The sequence below is a fragment of the Tiliqua scincoides genome, chromosome 9 (assembly GCF_035046505.1).
Source record: "Tiliqua scincoides isolate rTilSci1 chromosome 9, rTilSci1.hap2, whole genome shotgun sequence".
In the NCBI taxonomy this organism is placed as follows: Eukaryota; Metazoa; Chordata; class Lepidosauria; order Squamata; family Scincidae; genus Tiliqua; species Tiliqua scincoides.
The window spans coordinates 33489077-33512483 of NC_089829.1; the positions used below are offsets into that span (position 1 = coordinate 33489077).

At 44.7% G+C, this 23407-nt stretch overlaps 1 protein-coding gene across 3 annotated transcripts in view; it reads left to right on the forward strand.

Moving 5' to 3' along the window:
• Nucleotides 1-12260: 12260 nt before the first annotated feature.
• Nucleotides 12261-23407, forward strand: part of MYLK3 (myosin light chain kinase 3) — a 30029-nt gene continuing 18882 nt past the window's right edge. The window contains exons 1-2 of one of the 3 annotated variants that reach the window (XM_066637739.1): nt 12261-12368; nt 22570-22660. In XM_066637739.1, coding sequence (XP_066493836.1) covers nt 12276-12368; nt 22570-22660 — 184 coding nt within the window. In that variant the 5' untranslated portion in view covers nt 12261-12275. Of the gene's footprint in view, nt 12369-18101; nt 18781-22569; nt 22661-23407 lie in introns of those variants that run through there. The other 2 variants (XM_066637737.1, XM_066637738.1) reach the window with 2 other exon arrangements.

A 23407-nucleotide genomic window follows, 5' to 3' on the forward strand; every position in this document is an offset into this window, starting at 1 on the left:
TCCAGGTTTGACCTTACAATGGATTTGTACAACGGCATTACAGTATTAGCTGTCTTATTCTCAATGCCTTTCCTAATGATCCCATGCGTGGAATTAGCCCTCTTCACTGCTGCTGTACATTGGGTCAACACTTTCATTGAGCTGTCCACCAGCACCCCAAGATCTCTCCTGATCTGTCACAGACAGCTCAGAACCGATTAGTCTATATATAAAGTTGGAATCTTTGCCCCAATGTGCATGACTTTGCACCTACAGGTCCAGCCTTGCTATACGCAGATTTGACTCAACACGAATGGCCACTGCAAATGAGAAGGAATGTGCTGAACCCTGGAGAAGGGCAAAAATGCATCCCCTTTAAAATCAGTTTAAAAAACTGATCAGTCCTTTAACAATAGGTTAGTGAGAGAGAGAGGGGGGGCAGCTGGCTGATAATCCATCAATACTTCTCACTCCAGGTGACCCCTCCCTTCCCCCTGAGCTTCTGAAAGAAAGGTGATCACTGCATTGGTGAAGGGAAGGACTGAGTGAAGCGCCTCTGTAAGCACTTGGAGGACTGATTGATGGATTGTCTTCTTAATGACTCTTATCTTACATCACAAAGGTCAGCCAGGCTGTTGTTAAATTACCAGAGCAAAGAAACTTTGTTTTTTAAATTGATTTGCTATAGTGTGTTTTTTTGCCATCCACCCGAATAATGAGGCTCAACCTGTACTTAATGCATCTGCCATTTTGCTGCCCAGTCTCCCAGTTTGGAGAGATCCTGCTGGAGCTCTTCACAATCTCTTCTGGTCTTCACCACTCAGAAAAGTTTGGTGTCATCTGCAAACTTGTCTCCAGGTCATTTATGAACAGGTTGAAAAGTACAGCTCCCAGGACAGATTCTTGCAGCACGCCACTTTCCACTTCTCTCCATTGTGAAAATTACCCATTGACACCCACTCTCTGCTTCCTAGACCTCAACCAGTTCCTAATCTAGGAGAGGACCTGCCCTCTAATTCCCTGATGGTGGAGTTTTCTCAGCAGCCTTTTGTGAGGGACCTTGTCAAACTCCTTCTGAAAGTACAGATAAATAATATCCATGGGTTCTCCCATATCCACATGCCTATTGACCTTATCAAAGAATTCTAAAAGGTTCGTGAGTCAAGGCTTACCTTTACAGAAGCCATGCTGATTCTCCCTCAGCAAGGCTTGTTTGTCTATGTGTTTTAAGATTTTATCTTTGAGGCATTCCTCCATCTTACCTGGAACATACATTAGGCTGACTGGCCTATAATTACCCGGGTCCTCTCCTTCCCTTTTTAAAGATTGGTGTGACACTTGCTATCCTCCAACCTTCTGGCACCATGGCCATTTCAAGGGACAAGTTGCATATTTTAGTCAAGAGATCAGCAACTTCACTCTTCAGTTCCTTAATAACTCCTGGGTGGATGCCATCAGGACCTGGTCACTTATTGATTTTTAATTTGTCAATTAGGTCTGAAACATCTCTCTTAACCTCTGTCCAATTTAGTTCCTTGGTCAGGAGGGCCAAGTTCAGTTCTCACCACTGAAACAAGCAGGGCAAGCACTTGCTTAGTTATATAAGAACAGCCCCACTGGATCAGGCCATAGGCCCATCTAGTCCAGCTTCCTGTATTTCACAGCGGCCCACCAAATGCCCCAGGGAGCACATCAGATAACAAGAGACCTGCATCCTGGTGCCCTCCCTTGCATTGACATTCTGACATAGCCCATTTCTAAAATCAGGAGGTTGCGCATACACATCATGGCTTGTAACCCGGACTGGAGAGAAGGTCTTTTTGATGGTAGTACCTTGGCTGCGGGTTGCTTTTTCCAAGGTACAGGAAGAAGAGGGATGGAAATGTATGGCCTGCTGATAGCGGGCACCCCTGCCAATCTGCTATTAGAGGGACTTCTCAGTTGGTTTCATAGGTGGGCCATCTCTCTGCGCTAGCTTTGGCACTGCAGCTGATGTTAAAAATACCATCATCCTTCTCTGCACCCTCAGCAAAAACTTTGGTCTGTGTGTGTGGTACCACTTCTGGCTTTGACTATTGCATTCTGCCCCTCCCAGGGCTCCTCTTGTCTCACTTCTCTCCAGAACGCTGCTGCTAACGTTGACTTTTCTTGTCAGTGTTTCTCTTTGCCGCAGGGATGGCCAGCTTTGCTTTTACTGCAATCATGACAAAATTCACAGATGAGAACAACTGAGGCTTGGAGAAAGTCCTGAAACATCACCTTTCATTTCTCAAACTTGGCATTAATAAACTTCCAACTCAATTTGTCATTGCACCCTTTTGTTGCTAGGTGGCATTGTCTTTCCAAGAAAGCCATGCTGCTGCTTTGTTCTGGCACAAGGTATTTTACAGCTTGAAGGGGAATACCAATGGGCACCCTCTCCTTTTTTGCTCTGTTAAAATCACACTCCCAATTCCTTCCTTCTTTTTCAGTTCCTTTCTTTTTCTTTTGGAAAAGGGAGAAAGAATCGAAGCAATATGCTTCTTTATTACCTTTCTTCCTCTGTAGACCAGCCCAGTGTTTCTCAAACTGTGGGTTGGGACCCACTGGGTGGGTTGCAAGCCAATTTCAGGTGGGTCCCCATTCATTTCAATATTTTATTTTTAATATATTACAGCCCAATCCTATTTTCTGCAGAAGCGCGCGTGGCCTCTGGGACACCAAGTGCCTCTGGGAACTAAGTGCCAGGTAAGGCACCATGAGTTCAGCAGCAGGGAGAGGAAGCCAGGGCCCCATACACCGCCCTTCTCTTCCCTTGAGAAGAGGGCAGCAAACCAGTGTAGGGTTTTTTAAGTACCCCTAAATTAAAAAAAAAAGCTATGCAGTCAGACAGCCAGCAGCAGGGCGGGGGCTATCCAGTGTTTTGCATCGAGTGTAACATGTATGACTACATGCCTCGAGGGCATAAGTCATGGGTGTGTCCTCGGTGCAAGGAGCTCCAGGATCTCAGGGAACGCATCCGCTCCCTTGAAGCCTTGGTGGGTGACCTGGAGAAGCGCAGGCAGGCAGAGAAGAACCGTGGGGAGACTGTCTGGAACCATCTAATGCACAGCCTTTCTCCATTAGCAACTCTAAATACAGAATGTGAGTGTAAGTAAAATGACACCCTGCACTGCCTGAAGCTTAATTCAGGGAGGCAATTCCGTTATCAATCAGCTTCTCAAACCTTTCAGCTTTCTCTTTTGCCAGACACCGCCCTTCCCTTGAAGCCTTGGTGGGCGACCTGGAGAAAAAAAAATATATATATATTCCTGCTAGATGATGTCATTTCCGGTCATGACATCACTTCTGGTGGGTCCTGACAGATTCTCATTCTCAATAGTGGATCCTGGTGCTAAAAATGTGAGAACCATTGGACCAGCCTGTTGGTGGTAGGGGTTTTCTTCTGTGGGCTTCCTCTGAGAACTGACTTGCAATCTGTCTGCTTCACTCTGCATGGCAAGGCTGCCCCTGTCAACTGTTACTTGCTATTAGAGGCAGAACATATGCTCCCCCCCCCCAGCTGACTGAGCCTTATGGTTCCTTCTCTCATTCTTTTGAAAAGTCCAGCAGGAGAAGGAACCAAAGGGAAGGAAGCCATTAACACTTTGCTAATTGCTTTTCCCCTCCCCCCTTCCCACAACAACTGCTTGTATTTCAGTGGTCCAGGGCCACTTTGCTAGCCACCCAGCAGAGAGGAGGTCTGTCACGGGCTGCTGGTGAAAGCAGTCAGTCAGGGCGGTCAGAGATAGCACAGCAAGAAGAGGCTGTCAGGGAAGTTGAGCTTTTGACTGGAGTGGAGTCATCTTGACCTGGCATCGCTGAGGGCTTAGGTTTAAGATGCTTACTTGAATGACCAGAGAATGGACAGTTTATTCTATGATTTGGTTAAAAATTTGCAGGTTGCAACCTGCAGGTCCTCCAAGGTGCTCGCAGCAAAGTCCAGCAGACTGCCAGGAGATGTGCTAACGACTACTGGCTCCAGCTCTGTTCCGAGATACAGATAGCAGCTGACACGGGCAACATCAAGGGGATGTATGATGGTATCAAGCAGGCCCTAGGTCCAACACAGAAGAAAATTGCCCCTCTGAAGTCTGCCGCAGGCGAAGTCATCCAGGATCGGGCGCAGCAGATGGAACGCTGGGTGCAGCACTATTCTGAGCTATATTCCAGAGAAAATGTAGTCACTGAAGAAGCGCTGAACAACATTGAGTGCCTGCCTGTGCTGGAGGAGCTTGACAGTGAACCAACCCTAGAAGAACTTCACGTGGCCCTGGACTCCCTTGCCTTTGGCAAGGCACCTGGAAAAGACCGCATCCCTGCTGAAGTCCTAAAGTGCTGCAAAGAGATCATCATCACTGAGCTGCATGAAATCCGTTGTCTCTGCTGGAGAGAAGGTGGAGTACCTCAAGACATGAGGGATGCAAACATCATCACGCTGTACAAGAACAAAGGTGACAGGGTTGACTGCAACAACTACCGTGGCATCTCTCTCCTTAGCGTTGTAGGAAAGTTGTTTGCCCGAGTTGCACTGAAGAGGCTCCAGGTACTTGCAGAGAGCGTTTATCCAGAATCACAGTGTGGATTCCGAGCCAACAGGTCCACCACTGATATGGTATTCTCCCTTAGACAACTGCAGGAGAAATGCAGGGAACAACGACAGCCACTCTTTATAGCCTTCATAGATCTCACAAAGGCTTTCGACCTGGTCAGCAGGGATGGCCTCTTCAAGATTCTCCCCAAGATTGGATGTCCACCCAGGCTCCTCAGCAACATCAGATCCTTCCACAAGGACATGAAGGGCACTGTTGTCTTTGATGGCTCCACATCAGACCCCTTTGACATCCGAAGTGGCGTGAAGCAGGGCTGTGTTCTTGCACCAACCTTGTTTGGGATCTTCTTCGCTGTCCTGCTGAAGCAGGCCTTTGGAACTACAACAGAAGGCATCTATCTCCGGGCCAGATCAGATGGAAAGCTCTTCAACCTCTCCAGACTGAGAGCAAAGTCCAAAGTCCAGCTGAAATGTCTGCGTGACTTCCTCTTTGCCGACGATGCAGCTATCACTACCCACTCTGCCAAAGATCTCCAGCAGCTCATGGATCGTTTTAGCAAGGCCTGCCAAGATTTTGGACTGACAATCAGCCTGAAGAAAACACAGGTCATGGTTCAGGATGTGGACTCACCTCCCTGCATTACAATCTCTGCACATGAACTGGAGGTTGTCCATGACTTTGTGTACCTTGGTTCAACGATCTCCGCACTCTTTCTCTCGATACCGAGCTAAAAAAACGCATTGGTAAAGCAGCTACCACGTTTTCCAGACTCACAAAGAGAGTCTGGTCCAACAAGAAGCTGACGGAACATACCAAGATCCAGGTCTACAGAGCTTGCGTCCTGAGTTCACTTCTGTACTGCAGCGAGTCATGGACTCTTCACTCACAACAGGAGAGGAAACTGAACGCTTTCCACATGCGCTGCCTCCAACGTATTCTCGGCATCACCTGGCAGGACAAAGTTCCAAACAACACAGTCCTGGAACGTGCTGGAATCCCTAGCATGTATGCACTACTGAAGCAGAGACGCCTGCATTGGCTCGGTCATGTCGTGAGAATGGATGATGGCCGGATCCCAAAGGATCTCCTCTATGGAGAACTCGTGCAAGGAAAGCGCCCTACAGGTAGACCACAGCTGCGATACAAGGACATCTGCAAGAGGGATCTGAAGGCCTTAGGAGTGGACCTCAACAAGTGGGAAACCCTGGCCTCTGAGCGGCCCGCTTGGAGGCAGGCTGTGCAACATGGCCTTTCCCAGTTTGAAGAGACACTTGGCCAACAGTCTGAGGCTAAGAGGCAAAGAAGGAAGGCCCATAGACAGGGAGGCAGGCCAGGGACAGACTGCACTTGCTCCCGGTGTGGAAGGGATTGTCACTCCCGAATCGGCCTTTTCAGCCACACTAGACGCTGTTCCAGAACCACCTTTCAGAGCGCGATACCAGAGTCTTTCGAGACTGAAGGTTGCCAACTTGGTTAAAAATTTACCCTTTGAGTACTAAGTTCTCTCCTCAAAATCCCATACTTATTCATATTTGTGTTCATTTTTTTGATTAAATGTATGAATCTATATATCAGATGTGGCATCTATAGTTGCTTGCTGTCTTCCCGACATCCCCAAAATTAACCGTGAAGCAAGATTTTTACAACACACGTTCTGAAGGAGTGCAAGATGGCTCACTCTGCTTATATAAACTGGTGCTTCAGCGCAGTTGGGTCATTCTTTGATTTTTTTTTTCTTTTTTGCAGAAAGATACCAGAACACACAGTCCCACCAGTGTACCTGAGGTGGTGGGGGCGGGGGGGGGACAAATGCCCCAGCAGGCCATCTGGTGGTGGGCTGCCATAACCTCCCCCACCCTGCCTCCCATTTCCCCCCTTTCCCTTAAAGTCCCTTTACAGGACCTTAGAAACAGTGATGTTGCTAGGGGGTGCAAGGGGATGTGGGCCACACCAGGTGACGCGCACTGGGGGGGATGTGACACCACTACTCAGCAAAATTTTTAATATCTTGGTATTTTTGAGTAATACCATCATGGTATATATCGATCCGTAATTTCATGCAGAATACAATGAAACAAACCACATTGAAATATCTTTTTTCTATCAAAAGTGAGAGCCAAAAAAAAAGCAGGGGCAGAGCGATGGTACATCACCGTGACCACTGCTCCAGGTATTGTCCTTCCCACTGCATTTCGAGGAGGTCCATCATAGGAGTGATGTGCTGGCCTCCCGCACAGGTTGACACAAACTTCAGTGATGCCACTGCTTAGAAGGCTTACTGAGGCCTCCCAAAGGCCTAAAAAGGTCACTTCTGGTTTTCTCAGAAATCCAGAGCTGACGTTTTTTGGGCCGGGGGGGGGCACAGGGGCCAAGATCGCATTGCACAGTTCTGTTAGCAAACAACACCTCCTGCCCAGCCATAACACTTTATAATACGCTCTTCTGCCTTGCAAAGAGAAAACTGGTTTGCAAGTCTCCCTGGGCCCACAGAGCGGTGGAAATGAGCCTCTGCTTTTTGAGATGACATCTCCGCCGAAGGGAAGTGTCTTCTCCCAGGACAGCCAAGCGGGGTGGGGTGGGGGAGACTAAGTAATTGTAATTTTGTTGTTTTGCCAGAGGAGGCTGTAATGCGAGATGAACGCCAGCTGGCTTTTCCCATTTGTGTCCCTTGAACTCTTTCAAAAACCTGTTTTCTCATTACCTGGCACTTGAAAGTGCTCCTGTGTCTTTCAATCCCACTGAGCTATAACCGGAACAGTGCTGGAATATCATTACTCCCCCCCTTTTATTGACACACAAAACAATTTATGGGCCAGGAGACATACTTGCATTCTCATCAAGAAATGCAGAATGCAAACAATGCTGTAGATTTCAATAGTGCAGAGACACCCACCTCTCTAACTTCCACCAGTGCTGCTGCCAGGTAGGCTAGGAGCCCTGGGACAAAGCCTTTCACTGTGCGTTTCTATACTGCTCCCTGATGTCATATTGAGTGTTAACACTGCCAGGTGTTGTCCCAGCCAGGTCAGCTCTCTGACTGGCATATAGGCCATTGGATCTTATTCTCAGGTAAGTGGGTAGAGGTTTGCAGCCCTAGGCTTAGGACTAGGGGGAAATGCAAAATATCAGGTCTGTAAGTTAACCCAGTCCAGTCTCCAGCAGTAACTTGAAACAAAATTCTAATGCAAAATTCTAATGCAATAACCTCCTGTTATGGGCCAAATCCATTACTGGTGTAAACCCTGCTTCAGTCAATGCTATTCTGCAAGAGAGGAATCTGTCCTGATTTTTACCCCTTCTCCTTTCTTAAACCAAACCAGTCTGAAATATACCGTCCCTGCTGATGCTGTCATTGTGGGGTTTAAAAAAAAAAAAAAGTCAGGAAGTTTTAAATATGGAACCCTTTTGGCTGTGGGAGATTTCCTCTCTCTGAGTAAGAGATGCGGGAGACAAAATAAATATCAATTATGGTGGGGAGGGTGGTGGAGCCCTGACCTTTTACTCTAATCCATTTGGAGTGAACCACTGATTGAAATATCCTCGTGCCCAGACAGTGCAATCAGAGACACCCTAGTTACCGCAGGATGCAGGAGACCTTCACAGATTCCTAAGTATTTGTACTTTTGCATCTCTCTGATCAGAGAGTGTTGTAAGGGTCTTTTACTGAGGATTTCATCCACCTCGTTTTTCTTCTCCAGGCTTGCCTGTGCGGTCACATCTCTTCGTGTCTTCTGGTGCCACTCCTGGAAAGTGCTATATGCTGGTATCCAATTCTAATTTGGTGCATGGATGGAAGACGAATGAAAGGGTAGGTCGCTGCCAGTGGAATGAGTCAGTTGGATTTTCCTTGAAGCGGCAGGAGTTTCTAATGTCTCTTTCAGGGATTAAGGATATTTCGTTGCTGCCTCGGGTAACCCTAAATGGGAATCTGGTTAAGTCATTCTCAGCACAGAAGCAGATATGGGGAAGGATGAAAGAAGTCCAGAGGATCAGAGCAAGACTCCTTCTGCCAGAGAAAGGGAGCCTTTGGATCCACTCAAAAACTTGAGGGTCAGATGATCCTTCTTCAGTGTCTGAATTATTGCACTTAGGACCAAGAACAGTACAACAATTCAAAGACAATGACAGAGGATCACTACTCTGTAATCATTTGTCTCCAGGCACAAGCCATACTTTCTTATATACCTCTCTAGAGTCAGCTGAGGTCTGCTTACCTGGAAGTTGTGACATCTGACCCTGAAACTTTTGGGTGGATACCAAGTTTCCCTTTCCTCCAACTTGTGGGAAGTTGGGGATGAAATATTGTTAAATGAATCAAAATTCAGTTGATTTCACAGTTGATCTTTTAAGGCTGCAAACTGTACCTGTTTTATGCATTGCTTGTTATCTCTGGAGACGACGATGGTAACAGGTTTGTAATGTCCAGTTAAAGCCTTCCAATTCCATATGTGGTTGCTTTCTACACCCACCATCCCTGGAAAACGTCAAAAGAGAGAGATGAGTTTTGCTGGCAAAAGAGAAAGCTGAAAGGTTTGAGAAGCTGCTTGATAACGGAATTGCCTCCCTGAATTAAGCTTCAGGCAGTGCAGGGTATCATTTTACTTACACTCACATTCTGTATTTAGAGTTGCTAATGGAGAAAGGCTGTGCATTAGATTGTTCCAGACTAACTGCCAGGTTTCCTAACGGGGACCCTTGCGGTCATGCAAGCTTATCCTTTGGCATTAGCAAACTTGAGTGTGCATTTGCCCCTGTCTTAATGCCACCGCTTTTCAATGTACTGAATAACCATGCTCCTTGAAAGCAAATGATTGACTTGCTTCTAATTATCTCCATCAGAATGGGGATGTGCACTCATCAGTTTATCACTTTTGTATTTTGCCCTTCCTTAGAGGATCTTAGTCCAGATGATCTGTGTTGGTGTAACAATGACTAACAGCAGGCTCCTATGCATGTCTACTCAGAAGTAAGTCCCATTGAACCTTTCTCCCAGGAAAGTATGTATAGGATTGCAGCCTTAGGGATGGAGCTACATATCAGGAAGCTGCCAATTTGAATTGTACCTAGGATACTGCCTGTCCATTCACTCAACTCGTATTTTCTAACCTTTTGTATTTTTTGCAAGTACCACTTGCATGCCCGATCTCGTCTGATCTCGGAAGCTAAGCAGGGTCAGGCCTGGTTAGTACTTGGATGGGAGACCACCTGGGAATACTGGGTGCTGTAGGCTTATACCATAGTCTTTCGGGACTGAAGGTTGCCAACCACTTGTTCCAAATCCCACCAAAGATAGCAGCCATGCATAGGACTGGGCAGCTTTCCCCACAGTTAGAGCTTCATTCTGCAACCTCCTTCCCCAAACTGTGCCTTTTTGGACCAGGCAGCTGCGGAGCCCCCACCCAAGACATCTCCACTTCCAGCAGGGGTCACATCAGGCAGGACAGTGGAGCCAAGATCAACTAAATTAAAATGAGTAATATTGAAATTAGAATTTTCACAGAATTAAACAATAGTTGATGAATCAAATGAAACTTAAGCTGCAATCCTAGACACACATTCCTGGTAGTAAGCTCCATTAAACTCAGTGGGACTTGCTTCTGGGTGGACATAGATTGCAAAATCAGTTAACTCTGCATATGAAGAGGTATTCTCACCCAGGAGGGAATGTCTCTTCTAAGATGTCATCTGCTTTGATACATATATGCACCATCTAAAAACATGCACTATCCTTCAAAATTATTGTTTCAGCTTTCTTTTATGCCCAAAACAATTGCTGGCATCCTTCAGTCTCGGAAGACTATGGTGTCACGCTCTGAATGGTGGTTCTGTAACAGAGTGTCCTCTCCAGTGTGCGAAGCCTGGGTAAAATAGGTATGGAGGATAGGCTGTTACCCATGCAGCAAATCCCCCCTCTCCCCATCGCTGAAATGGTCCAATGGAAAGGCAGAGGCCAATACGGTTGGTTCCAGCAGCGTTGCAGGAGTTGCCAGAACGTGACTGTGTTCAGCCATGAACTGCCTCCGGGGCTCCGGATTTTGCCTCGAATTTGACTCCTGAAGCCTTTTCCATAACTGGATGTAGCCATAAGGCAGTGGAGGTTTGGGATCAGAGTTTTCCTTCTCTCAGATGAGTTGCCTTCCCAGGCTGACGAGTCCCATCTACCCGGTGGCTGTTTAGTCACCTCTTATGACAAGTACAGCCAAACTGAGGGCCTATTCTTATCCCCAGCCCCCAGGGGTTAAACCCCCAAAACAATTGTTTTGAAGAAAAAAATACTTTGTAAGCTGCAGCAGATATGGTCTTAGAAGAGGTATATATGCTTTCTGGAGTGTGAAGGAGAAACACCTCTTTGAAGATGTGTTTGCCATCTGCAGTTTCAAAATTATGTCAAAAATACTTTTGAAGAAATGTGTTTCCCAATGAAACAGGGATGCCATTTTATTAAAATACAGGTGGTCCTGATGGATAATCACATGGTTGGCAACCTTCAGTCTCGAAAGACTATGGTATAAGCCTACATATGGGTTTGAAATAAAAAGGAAGGTTCTTTCTCTCACCCCCTCACCCCTGAAGCCTTTTCCATAACTGGATGTATGGGGAAAAGATGGAAGTTACAATTAGACGAATTCACAAGACAAAATAGGGTAATACTCTTATTAAAGGAAACTAAAACAGTATTTCCAAAACTATGGATCAGGACCCACCAAATGGGTTGTGATCTGATTGTTGGTTGGGTCATGAAACTGAAACTGACAAGCTGATAGCTAACAAGGTAAATGTATTGAACCCTATGGACAACAAAACTGAGCTGGATATGCACGTTTACTCATGAGTAGGTAAATGTGTCTCAGTTCACTTTGAAGGGCAGACCAAGAGGAATGCAACACCACCAGAATGGCCCTGACCTGATTAACCAAGGCACCAGAAAGCACTCAAGAAGGATGTCCCCCCCCCCCCAAACTGACAAGGAAAAATGTATTGAGCTCTATGGAAACTGAAACTGAACTGCAAATGCAAACAAATGTGCCCAACTCTTATTGACGGCCAGGCGAAGGGGAATGCAAGCCCATCTAAATGGTCCCAATCTGATGAATGTGGATTTCAACAAATGCTCCAGAAGGCAGCCCTCCCACCATAGTAATAAGGAAAAAACAGAGACTTAATTTTGTCAAGTTAGGTGTCCTGATAGGGTGTCATTTTATAAAGTGGGTTCTAATGCCGGAATGTTTGGGAACCACTGAACTAAAACGTCACAAAACATTAAGCAAGCTAATGAGTTATCCAGAACTCTTATTTAGGCTGGATGTTAAGCAAGACAAAGGAAGAGTGATGTACCCAGAGACCCTATCTCTGGCATTTAATCCTTGTTCGCTCTGCTAAACCAGGCCAGTTCTCTTATAAGGGAAGCAATCGTCCTACTGCAACTTCTTTTGCATATCCAATAACTAAGTTATAAAGGGGAATTTACCACTGGGGGGGGGGGTCTGTCTCTGGAGCATCCTCCATTTGCAGTATAGCTGTTATCAGCAGTTGAGGAAGTGAGCTGTAGGAATAGAGATAGAAGCCGAGACTTAGAGATAGGGAAGTGACTGAAATGCCTGTTCTAGTGGCAGATAAGGTGGAATGTCTATTTTGGCAGGAGTGGAAAGGCTTTGGTTCTTAATTCAGTCAGGGACTGCTGGCTACCCTGGTGGTTTGCCCAACAAGGCCTGGGGGGGGCGGAAAATGGGAGCGCTGTATCAAAGATCTGCATTGCATAAGTCTCTTCCTTTGAGTATGGGAGGATCTTGCGTTTCCGATTACATAAAGAAGTTTGCGGTAAGTGAATAATTTGCTGAAGAGTTTTAAACCATTATTTTTGTGCTCCCTGTCATATTGTATTCTGCTTTGTCTTGAACATCAGAGAAGCAATTTGTTTTAGAAAAAATGACAAGGGATCTATGGGTAGGTGTGTCCCTATCCAAAATTTATCTCATGTTACTTATTGGGTCTTCATTTTGTTCCCACTGTCATAGAATTTTAACACACCATTTTGTTGTTTTCTCCTGGGGTTTATTGTTTTAGTTTGGAATACATCACCTTTTGTAAACGGAAAGCAAAAGGTGCTCAAGGGGTTGGAGAAACTACTCTGCATAAAGGTTTGGCTTTTTAATTCAGCAAAAAGTCAGCTAAGGGGGAACTGGACAGAGGTTCATGCTATCATACCCAGAGTGGAGAAAGTGGACAGAGAAAAGTTGTCCTCTCTCTTTCAGAATCTTAGAATCCTGGAACATCTATTGAAATTGACCCCAGTTGATTTTACTGACTGCCACTTGACCAACAGTGAAGCTCTTCACACAGTTTGTGACTAATCCACAGAATTTGCTGCCACAAGTTGTGGTGCTCACCACTAGCATAAATGGTTTTAGGAGGGGATTAGACAAATCCACAAAGGATGGGTCTAGCAGTGGCTATTAACCATGATGGCTAAGTGAGACTGTAAATTGAATTGGCTGTATTCTAGTATTTATTATTAGCTGGTATAAGAATATACCATTACATTAGCATCTTTGCATCTCTGGTCAGGACATAAGAGAAATCCTATTCAATTTTATATTGAATATTCAGATTCCCAAATAGATATTCTGATTATTAGCTATGCTTGGCTGTCTGACCTCAAATTCTGCTTTTCTATTGGCTGACTTTCTGTTGCCTTATTATATTGGGCTGATCAGACTATGTAAGTATAGGCTTGAGGTTGGCCCAAAATGAGCCTGTTTCTCCAGTATTTTGTTTTTCCCCAAGGTGGATGACAGCAAAGATTAATCACAGACCTTTCTTTGCTACTGATAGGCCTCCATGTTGGTCCTTGATTTCTCTTCCATTTTGCAAGTTGGCAGCCATTACATCAGCAGGCTCTGCTTTGTATCTAACCTGATAAAGTAACTGTATATAAGTGCATTGTTGTGTGTTCTGTGCTTTCCAATAACAGCAGTAAGTTCCAGGCATCTTCAACTGGTGGCTCAAAACCCAGAAGTGAAAGACTTAGGGTGGACAAAAGGAGGTGGTACTTCACACAGTGCATAATTAGTCTGTGGAATTCATTGCCACATGGTGTGGTGATTGCCACTCACTTGAGTGGCTTTCAAGGGGAATTGGACAAAGTTATGGAGGCCAGGACTATCACTGACTACTAGTTATTGTGGCTATGAGCTAGGTCTAGGTTCTGCCTCTGAATACCAGTTGAAGGGGAGCAATGGTGGGACAGAAAACTGCCATTTTCTCTCACTTGGGATGCCCTAGAGGCAGCAGGTGAGCAAGTGCAGGTAAAGGATGGTACACTAGATGGGCATGCTTTGGCCCAGTGGTGTCACTAAAGGGATGCAGGGAATGTAGGCTGTAACAGGTGACACATACAAGGTTGTGTGTGACAACACTACTAGCCAACATGTTTAAATCTTGGTATTTTTGAATAATACCATCAAGTTACATATCATTCTGTGTGTAATTTCATGTGGAATGCAATGAAACAGACAGCGTCGAAATATCTCTATTCTATCAAATGTTATAGTCAAAAAGCAAGTGGGGCGGGGCAATGGTGCATTACTATGTCCACCACCTGAAGTGTTGCCCCACCCATTGCATAGGAAGAGGTTCATCATGGGGGGTGATATGCTAGCTTTGAAAAGTTGTGGCAACCTTTCGAAGCCTGTTTCTTACAGAAAAAAAATGGCTCAAGCTTCACTCTCATTTATTTTACATAATTATCCATGTCCAGGGCCAGCGGGGTTGGGGGAATTGGGTCGGGGGGGGGGAGCAGCCATGGTTCCCCAGCCTCATCTATCTATCTATCTATCGGGGTTGTGACACAAAAAAGGTTGAAGACCACTGCTTTAGGGCTTAGCAGGTGATGAGCAAGGACCTTGTAATTTGCTCTCCAAAAGATGTTCAGAGTGACTTATTTTGAAAGTAAATAGTTTGTGTGTTGCTTCAAGAGCAGGGAGATGTGGGTTTGTCATAATGTTCCCTGAATGACTTTGGGTCACCCAGTCTCTCTCTCTTGTCCAATCCTACCTTACAGGGTGGTAGGGAGGCGGAGCCATGTATATTGACCTGAGATCCCTGAAGGAAAGAAAGATGGGATAAAACATGATATAAACAATAATGATGGATGTTTTTCTGGCTTGAGTACTGAACTAAGACTGGAGAAGCTTTGGGTACAAATCCTTGCAGTGGTGACCATGCAGCAGGAGGAGGATAAAATGGGGGAGGAACCATGCTTGTTGCCCAGAGCAACTCAAGAGGATTCATTAAAACAACAAGAAACAGTACTCAATGCAAGTCAAATCTGAAAAAGCCTGCTACAGATAAGCCTCCCTAGGTCGGAGTATTGCAAAGTATCACCCCTGAAAATGGTTTGCAAGCTGCTTTTGGCCTCTCTCTCCCCACCCCACTTCTTATCTGCAAGGCAGGGATAATAATATTCACCTGCCTTGCATCATGGGATATAAAGGCTGGGAAGTTCTTGAAACATTTTGATGTGATGTATGCTAATTTCAGTGCAAGCCTCCTGCCTCTCCAACCCTTACTGCTGCCTTGCTTCCTCTGACTGAAGGATGACTTTTTCTTCAGTCGATGAATTATTCTTGTATGTGCGAATGACGTTCAAAGGAAATGTCACAAAGACCAAAGTTGGCCAATGAGCAAGCCAGACAGCACAGAAATGATTGTGGGAGATCTGAAGGTGTCAAAAGGGATACTGGTTCTGAGAATGTGGTTGCTTACTAAAGCCAGTGTGAGCAAAAAGGCTTGGAAACTGGACACTGGCTCTGTAGAAAATGCTCCCCGCTGGGGTAATTTGCAGAGCACGATGCTGTTGGAGGCAGAGAAACAGATGGAATGCCCAACCCTTTGTAACCACATGGTGCACAAAGGCACCAGGTCTGGCCCAAGGCCTTCCAGCACCGGAGGCGGCAAGTCAAATGCTGCCACCCCACCTGGTTATGCTCTCCCTCTGCTCCTCTCTCACTTCCTGGAGAGGAAGAGAAAGGACATGAGAGTGGTAGTGTGTAAAGCATCACACTTTCTCTTTTGCTCTGTTTTCCTCTTCCAGTCTAGGGAATGAGGGGGGGAGCAGCAACAGTGATAAGTGGGTGGATGGAGGTGGGTCCCCCTGCCAGTCGTCTGCCTGAAGCAACCATTTCAGTTAGCCTCACAAATGGGCCGGGTTGTAGATAGACTGTTGAACTGGACCAGCATGCCCAACTCTAATGTCCCTAGTTCTGGTTTCTGCAGTGCTACTCTGGATCAACAATGCATTTTTCAAGTATTAATGTGTGATTTTAAAAAAAAGTTATTTCCAAGCAATTCCCCTCTCTGGTGTTGTCCTTCAGCCTTCTGAAAGACCAAAGAGACTTTCTTTTATCACAAATGGCTGCTTCCCGTTTGTCACTTTGCCATTTGAAGACAGCTAATTCAGGGCTTGTGTGAGGTTTTATTAGAAAGAAGAAGTGTGCTGAAATGTTTCTGAATATGAATGAAATGCATCTGTCTCCCTTGTTGAGATCAGCATGCAAAATAAAAAGCTCAGCACTGATGCAATGTCCTGAATTAGAATGATCTACTTCACAGCCATTGTTCAGATAACTGTAAAACGAACAGTGCAAATCTATGCACTACTCAGAAGCAATCTCTATTGAATTGAGCAGGGCTTACTCCTAGGTAAGTGTGTTTAGGATTGCAGCCATATAGTGTATGTTAACTAAACATGTTTACTCAGAAGTAAGTTCCACTGTATTCAGTGGGGCTTACTTCTAGGAAAGTGTCTTTAGCCTTGTGCTTCAGTTCTAAACACTCTTGCATGGGAGTAAGTCTCGTTCACTTCAATGGGTTTACTTCTGAGTAGTAATGCATAGGCTTTTGCTGCCAGTCAGTCATACTGTTGGCCACTTGTCATAGATATCGCTAGAAGAATGAACAAGGGATGTGCACTAATAGTGCCTAACAGTTTTTACCTCTGTTTTTTTATTATTGTCAATAAGAATAATCATATATAGGTTCAACGTTGTTATACACAGATTTGACTTGGCATGAATGGCCACTGCAAATGAGAAGGAATGTGCTGATCCCTGGAAAAGGGGAAAAATGCATCTCTTTAAAATCAAAGATAGTCATGCAATTGATCATTCCATTCTTCAGCAGATCCATTCAAAGGCAGGGGGCTCTTTGCATTTCTGATTGCTGTCTGCCTCTCTACAACAGTAAGAAAAGCTGTTTTTAAACCACAAGTGTAAAGGGATGCACTTTTTAATTTTTAAAAACTGCTTTTATTTAACACATTTTATGGTATCAGTAGGGAGTCCCAGAATCAAACCCCTGCAGATGTTGCTGCAAGACCTTATTCCATTAGGAGCAATGGAGGGGCAAGAAACCTGAAGTGGGTCTTTAAATCTATTTTTCCACTGTTCTTTTATTCATGGATTTTTTTTATCCATGAGGGGGGTTCCAGAACAGAACCCCAGTGGATAACGAGGGATGACCTGAACTGCTTTTCAACAAAAAGTTCACACAGTGGTTTACACCATGCAAAGCAGGCAAAATGGATGTTTTGGGCACTGTGGTAGATATTGTTAGTGCTAGTTGTTGTGGTTGTCATCATCATCAGTATTCATATACTGCTTTTCAACGAAAGTTAACAAGGTGGTTTACAGAGAAAATCAAATAATTAATGGTTCCCTGTCCCAAAAGGGCTCCCAATCTAAAAAGATGCAGAAGAACACCAGCAGACAGCCACTAGAAAAGACACTGCTGGGATGAGGAGGGCCAGTTACTCTCCCCCTGCTAAATAAAAGAGGAGCACCCACTTGAAAAAGTGCTTCTTATTCAGCTAACAGGGTCAGTTGCATTTAAAAAATAATCAGTAGGAAAATAAAGTGCAAATCCTTTTCTTGAGGTCTATTGGATTAATAATTTTGCTGTTAATTGTGGAAAGAATTTTGACTTGCTATGCTGGGTGTTCTTTGCATTGTGTGTGTTTGTGTGTGTTTTTACACTGGGGACTCTCTTGGCACCAAGGAAAGAATTCAGTTTGCGTTGTTTCAGTTGTCAGAGGCATGCTGGCACTAGATATGCGCTTCATATCATTGTCATTACGTTCTATTTTTAAATCCCAATTGCCAGCCAGCCTCAAGCATGGCAGGGCTGTGTGTCAGCCATTGTGAATGTGTTCATGTTTGACAACACTGGTTTTTGTCAAGGCTCACTGTGATAGACACAAGTCAATTTCTTTTGACTTGTGAGATGAAAGCATTTTTGGGTGGATTGGTTTGTTCCCTCAGTTTTCCCTGCTGAGTAGAATAGCTGACACAAAATTCAAACTCTCTTATTCTCTGCGTGAAGACCTATCATGCAGCCATTGCCAATTCTTGACATGCTTGGTTATCAACAGCCTCTCAAGGAAGGAATTTTAACATGACGTCAAGGAGGCCCATGGGGAAAGGGGGACAAGAAACACTCCCTCAAGTCCACTGGCAATTTGCCATAGTTATAAGCACACAGTACAAAAACAGATAATGGACACTGGAAATAAAAGTTTCACATAGCAGCTAATCAAAGACGTGTGCCCAGAAGGTTCTAGAATGTTTCCTTCGGTGCAAAGTGGCTAAAGGTTATGGATATTCAGACAGCTGTCTTCTAACTTAAACTTGTAACTAGGGATCCAACGTCATCTTCTCCGCTTGAAATGTCTGGAAGTAATCTGGAATCTGAAGATGGGTTTGCAAAGAGGCCACGGGTTACAAAAGGAAACAGTTTAAGCACCATGGACAAAAAGCTGAACCTTCTCAATGAAAAAGTTGACAAACTGTTAGACTTCCAAGAAGACTTGACAGGAAAACTGCAGAGGTTTAACCAAGAGATTGATGACTTAGGAAAAGGCCTCCATGGGCTAAGCATATCACAAACAACTACCGAACAAAGAGAGGGGGTCAAGAAAGTTCTAAAGTCAGAGGATGGCATTCATCAAATGGATATCCAAAGCATGTGCACTGAGATTTTAAAGCTTATGAGAGTGACATATCAAGATGCTTCAAATTACAGGGAGAAGCTGGAGAAGATAGAGAAAAAGGTAGACTCAGTGGACAAGGTTGTGAAATGTTTGGGAGAAACCTGCAAGAACTCCAAGGGGGTGGACTTCATTCTGGAAGGGGGTGTCCCTTGGAGGAAAGGGAATCTGGTTGAGATCTTAGAAAAGGTTGGTTGTATCGTTGCTCAGTATTTTTTCATTCTACCATACTGATAACTTCTTTTTTTGCAATTTATCCTCTACTTGCAGGGGTCATCTAGATTGTTGGGCTTCAGCTTCAATTAGTGCAATGGTTCTTAAACGTTTTGGTCTCTGGAGCCCTTTACGCTCCTAAACAGAGACTTGGGGAGCCCCAGAGCACCGGTGCACGTACAGAGTGGGCAGTGCTGAGCAGATGGTGGCCACTTATGGTGTGCTCATGGATCCTGGATGGGCCTTAAGGAGTCCCAGGACTCCTAAGAGCACACTTTGAGAAATACTGCACTCTGATCAATCACCACTGTCCCCCCCACCCTATTTGGGTTTCTTTAAATGAGAAGAAGAAAGCCAGAAAAAGTAAAATATGAATAAGTGTGAGAGTAACTTTTCCTATTCGTCCCAGCACAGTGTCTCTCTCAGTGGCTATTCTTGTTATCCCCTTTCTGTCTTTTTAGACTGTGAGCCCTTTTTGGCTAGGGAACCATTTACAAATATCTTTTTTTGCTATTGTTGTTGAAAAGCAGTACATTAATAATAACAGAGAAAGGAGAGCAGGATGACCAGATACAAAAGAGAAGGTGGTTCCTATATATTTAGTAGGTGTTTAGGAGAAGATATTTTGGTAGTGATGTTTTTTTTCATAGTCTGTACAATAATATAACATAGTCTGTAAATATGTCATAATGCATATAGTCTGTACAATATAAGACTTCCAAAAATTCCCCTTGCTGTGCAACTACAACATGCCACCACTGTAACTTCTTCATTTTGCCTGGACAAGCTAAAGCGAAATTGACATAATTTGGTGCATATGATACAAAAAATTGATCATGAGTTCCATGTCACTTTGGGGATTTAAGAGAAGGTCCTTTATTTCAAAAAGGCTGAAGACTATTTTGGACTCTGTCACATCCTTGTGTCTCTCCTCTGAATCCTTACCAATTTGTCAACATTTTTTGTTTTATATACATGGTGGTACCCAGAACAAAATCATTTTTTTATATCCTATTTCTCGTTTCCAAAAACGAGTCCTTTCAGCCGGCTTACTGTACTACTCTGAACTGATCTGATCTGTTAGTGCCGGTAATACCAGTAATTCTCATATCTTATTCATCAAATTAATTTTTCAACATGCTTCAGATTGTCTGATCAGATAGAGAGCAAGTTGAATTCCTAAGTGAGGGTATGGGAATAAAAATATTGCTGTTCCATGGAGTACAGGCTAGATCAGGGGTGTCCAAACATTTTGGCAGGAGGGCCACATCATCTCTCTGACACTGTGTTGGGGGCCAGGAAAGAAAGAATTAATTTACAATTTAAAATTTGAATAAATTTACATAAATGAATATATTAGAGATGGAACTTATATGAATGAATGAAGGTCTTGGAATAGCTCAAGGCCTACAAAAGACCTTACACAAAGCAAGGCCAGCCTTTCCTTCGCTACCACTGCTGCATCACAAACATGAAACAGCAGAGGGAGCCCTCGTCACACAGCTCAGATTAGGTCAGGGGTGTCCAAAGTTTTTGGCAGGAGGGCCACATCATCTCTCTGACATTGTGTTGGGGGGCCGGGGGGGGGAATTAATTTGCATTTCAAATTTGAATAAATTTACATAAATGAATGTATTTGAAATGAAACTTATATGAATGAATGAAGGTCTTGCAATAGCTCAAGGCCTATAAAAGGCCTTCCACAAAGCAAGGCTGGCCTTTCGTTCGCTGCCACTGCTGCATCACAGATGTGAAACAGCAAGCAGTGGAGGGAGCCCATGTCCCATAGCTCACACGAGAGGTCGAACATTGTGTTGGGCCAGCGCAGGCTTCAGCAAGTCTCCAGAGAGCCAGAGGCTCATTGGAGACTGGGGGCTCCCTGAGGGCTGGATTGGGAGTCCCTGAGGGCCGCAAGTGGCCCCCGGGCCAGGGTTTGGACACCCCTGGATTAGGTGGAACAGTTGTCCTCATGCTGAGAGCAGTTGTGTCAGGCCAGCACAGGCTCCAGCAAGTCTCCAGAAGGCCAGAGGCTCATTGGAGACCGGGGGCTCCCCGAGGGCTTGATTGGGAGCCTCTGAGGGCCACAAATGGCCCCAGGGCCAAGGTTTGGGCACCCCTGGGCTAGATCAAGTACTGATTAAAGTTGCACTCCTATACACACACCTCTGTGAACTAAATGAGCCTTACTTCTGAGTAGACATGTCTAGGATTGCACTCTGAGTTTTGAGGGCCTATTCAAACAAAAAGATTAACGTCCATAAATGGGTGCAAAATGTTTAAGGCTGATTACATATATAAGAGACCTTCTCTTCTAGCTGGTATTGTGTCAAAGGTTCATTTGTGCAAACTTCCTGAGACCTTGTCCCCATTTTGAGCTGGCTGGAGGACCTGGGGCAAAGCCCCCAAGCTTGTGGATGATGGTAGGAGATGGTGCCTTCTTCCACCTTTCCCATTTACAAATGGGAAGGAGGGGGAAATCTACAGTGACTGGGTGATAGCAAGAGATTCAGGGGCTGAGCTTGTGTGGTTGGGTCTTCTGAGAGTTCAATGAGACCTGCTCCTGTGAAATCATGCTTGGGATTTCCTTGTATGCATCAAATTGCATTACATTCTTCAGACATGATCATTGTTCATCCAGGGAATGTATCTTTGTGCAATGCTAGCTCTTTGATTATATTTTGTAACAACTTGGAACCTATAAAGGAAAATGCAAATAGGAAGAGTCAGGTAGTTTTAGAATTCACTGAGTTGATCTTCTGTGCCTGTCCTAACGGTGTCTCTATCCTCTAATTGCTTAGTTATAATCTCCTCATTCGTTCACTTATTTCTTTCTTTATGAGACTTCTGTCTTTTCACACAAGGGTCCATGGTCAGTTTTTAAATCTAAGATGGAAACTCTTCCCCTCCCAGAAATGTTGGTCTGCAACGCCCTAGAAACAGCTTGTGCTGTGTTTCTTATTTTGTTGGACCAATGCACTTACCGAACATGTGACTTTGAATGAGTGGCTAAATAGTGGGGTGAACAAGGTCCATTTGCATTTTATTTATGTGCTTTATTGGCTAGTGGAAAAAGGGTTGAGAAATGGACACTTGAACAGGCCTCTTCAGCCACATGCCTTGATGGAGTTCACATCACTCAGAAAAGCAGATAAGCCCAAGCCAAATAAGTGAAAAGGCAATGTTGGATGCACAAACAAGTGGATTCCTGGGAAGACTCACATTGGTCAAGAGAGCCTAACAGGTTAGACCCCCAGTTCCAAGATGCCTGCATCTTTGATAAGGATCTACTTGCATGATGTTGTAAGAGGAAAGATTGTACCTGAATGGAGGGGAATGGAGGATCTGGCTCAGTGATCGAGTATGTGGTTTGCAAGTATGGGATTCTAGGTTTAATCCCCAGAAGATCCAGGTAAAGGATCCCAGGCGAAAGGGCCAGGAAAGATCCCCTGCAACAAGGGGAACTATTTATTCATATGAGTCTGTGCAATGGTGACTTCAGTTGGCCATATCAGGCAGTAGCACAGGGCCCTCCTGGCTAGTCTAGTCACTGAGAGTACCAGCAGCAGTGTTAGAGCCAGTGTATCAGGACTGTAGGGAAACCCGTGCAGGACATGTACAACGCCCTCTACTATAAGTATACAGGCTCTAAAAAACCAGATGTATTGACAACAGTTTTGCAGAACCCATCTTGGCTTGTTTAATGAAAATAAATTGGAAAAGGGAATCTTTTTAACTTAATAATATTGGACTTTTCTTGTTTTTTAGCCTAAAGATAAACCAGATGAGAAAGGTGCAAAAGGAAAGCATGCACCTGCCTCTAAAGGAATCCAGGCAGAAGGCAAGAGTTCCTTGGAAGGTATTAATAGATGCATCCCATTGAACAAATCCCATGCCAAGCCATGGTTTACACCAACCATAGTTAATACTTCAAACCATTATTTGTGTTCTAGATGGTCAGGGAAACCAAGGTTGATATGATTTTCCTCTCCTCCCTGCCTTTCCTGAGAATCCATGAATGCTTTGCCAAACTGTAGCATAGTTTGTCAATTCAGTGGTGGACCTCGCCAGCCCTGTGCCCTGGGACAGGATGTTGCTGCCCCCCCCAAGTACAAATCTGCCCCTTGCACTTACCTGGAGCTTACAGAGCCTCATGCCACTCCAGGATGCTTTGGGGAAGCCTCTCTGAAGTTCCTCAATACTTTAAACTGTGCTTCCGTAAAACCAGAAGCACAGATTCTAATCCTGTCGGGAGCCTCAGAGAAGCTCCCGCGGGTCGCACCCAGGGCATTTGCCCCATCGACTAAGTGGGAGGTCTGCCACTGTGTCAATTGAGATGGAATGTCCATTTTTTTCCAAACTGTGATTAACAAACCAGCTTCAAACCATAGTTTTAGATTGTGGTTTGACAGGCACTCATAGACCATGGTCTGAACCTTGGTTGGTTCAGACATCTTGACAAACCATGGTTTGTCTTTGCAAACCATGGTTTGGCATATGTCAATCATTTCTATTTTTAAACTATTAGGAGTCAGAAGCCCTTGCTGATCTACTGCAGATTAGATCCAAATCTTCCTTTAGTCCACTGCTGTCTTAGTATGGCAGC